Here is a 2,500-nt window from a genome sequence, read left to right on the forward strand (position 1 = left end):
TTTTCTCCACACAAGGCTCCCTTCCCATACAATTATTCCCCCTTTTCCCCCACACAAAGATTTCTTACCGTACAGTTACCTTCATTTTCTCCACACAAAGCTACCTCCCCATATGATTAATTCCCCTTTTCCCCCACAAAAAATCTTACCGTACAGTTACCTCCATTTTCTCCACACAAGGCTCCTCTCCCATACAATTATTCCCCCTTTTCCCCCAAAAAAGATTTCATACCGTACAGTTACCTTCCATTTTCTCCACACAAAGCTCCCTTCCCCTATGATTATTTCCCCTTTCCCCCACAAAAAGATTTCTTACCCCCACAAAGATTCTCTTACCATTACAGTTTACCTCCATTTTCTCCACACAAACCTCCCTTTCCCCTATGACGGTCTTCCCACTTTCCCCACAAAAAAAGATTTCTTGCCCCCACAAAAAGATTTCTTACCGTACAGTTACCTCCATTTTCTCCACACAAACCTCCCTTCCCCTATGATTATTTCCCCTTTCCCCCACAAAAAGATTTCTTACCCCCACACAAAGATTTTTTACCGTACACTTACCTCCATTTTCTCCACACAAACCTCCCTTCCCCTATGATTATTTCCCCTTTTCCCCCCACGCAGAATTGCCAGGAGCGAGAGGCGGTGATGAAGCGGGAAAACAACCAGTTCATCAACTTGACTCTGGTGTCCATCAACTCCGAGTGCGAGGTGATACGCCACCCCGGGGACAAGGCGACGTACCACTGCAAGGGCTCCAGGAGTTTCAGGAGCGTCAGGGAGCGGTGGTGGTTCATAGCCATTAGCAACTGCGACAGTACCCAAGTGAGGACGCGTCGGGGCGGGAAGGTTCTGGTGGTGGTGGTGGTGGTGGGGGGGGGGGGGGAAGGGTAGGAAGTGTGTAGGGGGAAATGCGGGAACAGAGTGGTGGGTAGGGAAAAAGAGGGTAGAGTGTGTAGGGGGAAAAGGGAGTAGAGTGTGTAGGGGGAAAGGGGTAGAGTGTGTAGGGGAAAAGGGGCAAGAGTGTGTAGGGGGAAAAGGGGTAGAGTGTATAGGGGGAAAAGGGGGTAGAGTGTGTAGGGGGAAAAGGGGTAGAATGTGGGGGGAAGGGAAAAGTGTGGGGGAAGGGGTGGGGAGTATTGTAGGGGGAAAGAGAGTGAAGAGTGTAGGGGGAAAAGGGTAGAGTGTGTGGGGAAAAGGGGTAAATCTTAGGGAAAAGGAGTGTGGGGGTGTGTGGGAAAGGGGGTAGAGTGTGTAGGGGGAAAAGGGGTAGAGTGTGTAGGGGGAAAAGGGGTAGAGTGTGTAGGGGGAAAAGGTGTTAGAGTGTGTAGAGGGGAAAAGGGGTGGGAGTGTGTAGGGGGAAAAAAGGGGTAGAGTGTGTAGGGGGAAAAGGGGTAGAGTGTGTAGGGAAAAGGGAGTAGAAATATAATGAGGGAAAAGGGGTAGAGTGTGTAGGGGGAAAAGGGGTAGAGGTGTAGGGGGAAAAGGGTAGAGTGTGTAGGGGGAAAAGGGAGATGAGAGTGTGTAGGGGAAAGAGAGGTAGAGTGTGTAGGGGAAAAAGAAGGGTAGAGTGTGTAGGGGGAAAAAGGGGTAGAGTGTATAAAAGGGGGAAAAGGGTAGAGTATTGTAGGGGGAAAAGGGGTGAGTAGTGTGTAGGGGGAAAAGGGGTAGAGTGTGTAGGGGGAAAAGGAGGTAGAGTGTGTAGGGGGAAAAGGGGTAGAGTGTGTAGGGGGAAAGGGGTAGAGTGTAGGGGGAAAAGGGGTAGAGTGTGTAGGGGGAAAAGGGGTAGCGTATTGTGAGGGGGAAAAGGGTGGGGAGTGTGCTTGGGGGAAAAGGGGTAGAGTGTGTAGGGGGAAAAGGGGTAGAGTGTGTAGGGAAGAAAGGGTAGAGTGTGTAGGGGGAAAAGGGGTGCAGAGTGTGTAAAGGGAAAAGATGCTGAGAGGGGAAGAAGGTCCTGAAGAAGGGAGAATGTAGAGGGGAAAGGGTGGATGTTTGTGAAGGAGAAATTGAAATTGAAATAGTTTATTAGGTCTAAGTAGGTTACAAGTATTTTTTATATACAATGTTTGCAGTTTGAGAGGAGAATAAATGAAGGCATTTGTTTGGTGGGGGAAAAAGGCTGGATTACGTGGGGTAAAAAAATCTTGATGTGGAGATGAGAATGGAGGAAGGTCATGTAGAAGGGAAAATGGTTGAAGAAAATGTCGGGACGATAACGTAGAAGGGAAAATGGTTGAAGAAAATGTCGGGAGGTAAAGCAAGGATAAAGAAAGGCAATTTCAGGGAGAAATTAAAGGGAGTGTGTAGGAGAAAACGTTAAGATGTGAAGAAGAATGTGAAAGAAAAAAAAATCAGGTGATTTAGGAGTTAGAAAGGGAAATGGAAGGAAAAAGAAGGGAAATACGGGGGTGAATAGCAACGGGAGATAAACGCATCGAAAAAAAATCCGTAAAGAGAAAGAGGAAATGGAAGGAAAAGAGAAACGTAGAATCAATGATGA

General features: G+C 47.9%; 1 protein-coding gene across 1 annotated transcript in view; it reads left to right on the forward strand.

Moving 5' to 3' along the window:
- LOC113815881 (transmembrane protein 145) overlaps positions 1-2,500 on the forward strand; it is a 52,364-nt gene that overhangs the window by 33,909 nt on the left and 15,955 nt on the right. The window contains exon 4 of the mRNA XM_070116882.1: positions 625-825. Coding sequence (XP_069972983.1) covers positions 625-825 — 201 coding nt within the window. The remainder of the gene's footprint in view (positions 1-624; positions 826-2,500) is intronic.

The sequence above is a fragment of the Penaeus vannamei genome, chromosome 39 (genome assembly GCF_042767895.1).
Source record: "Penaeus vannamei isolate JL-2024 chromosome 39, ASM4276789v1, whole genome shotgun sequence".
Classification (NCBI taxonomy): domain Eukaryota; kingdom Metazoa; phylum Arthropoda; class Malacostraca; order Decapoda; family Penaeidae; genus Penaeus; species Penaeus vannamei.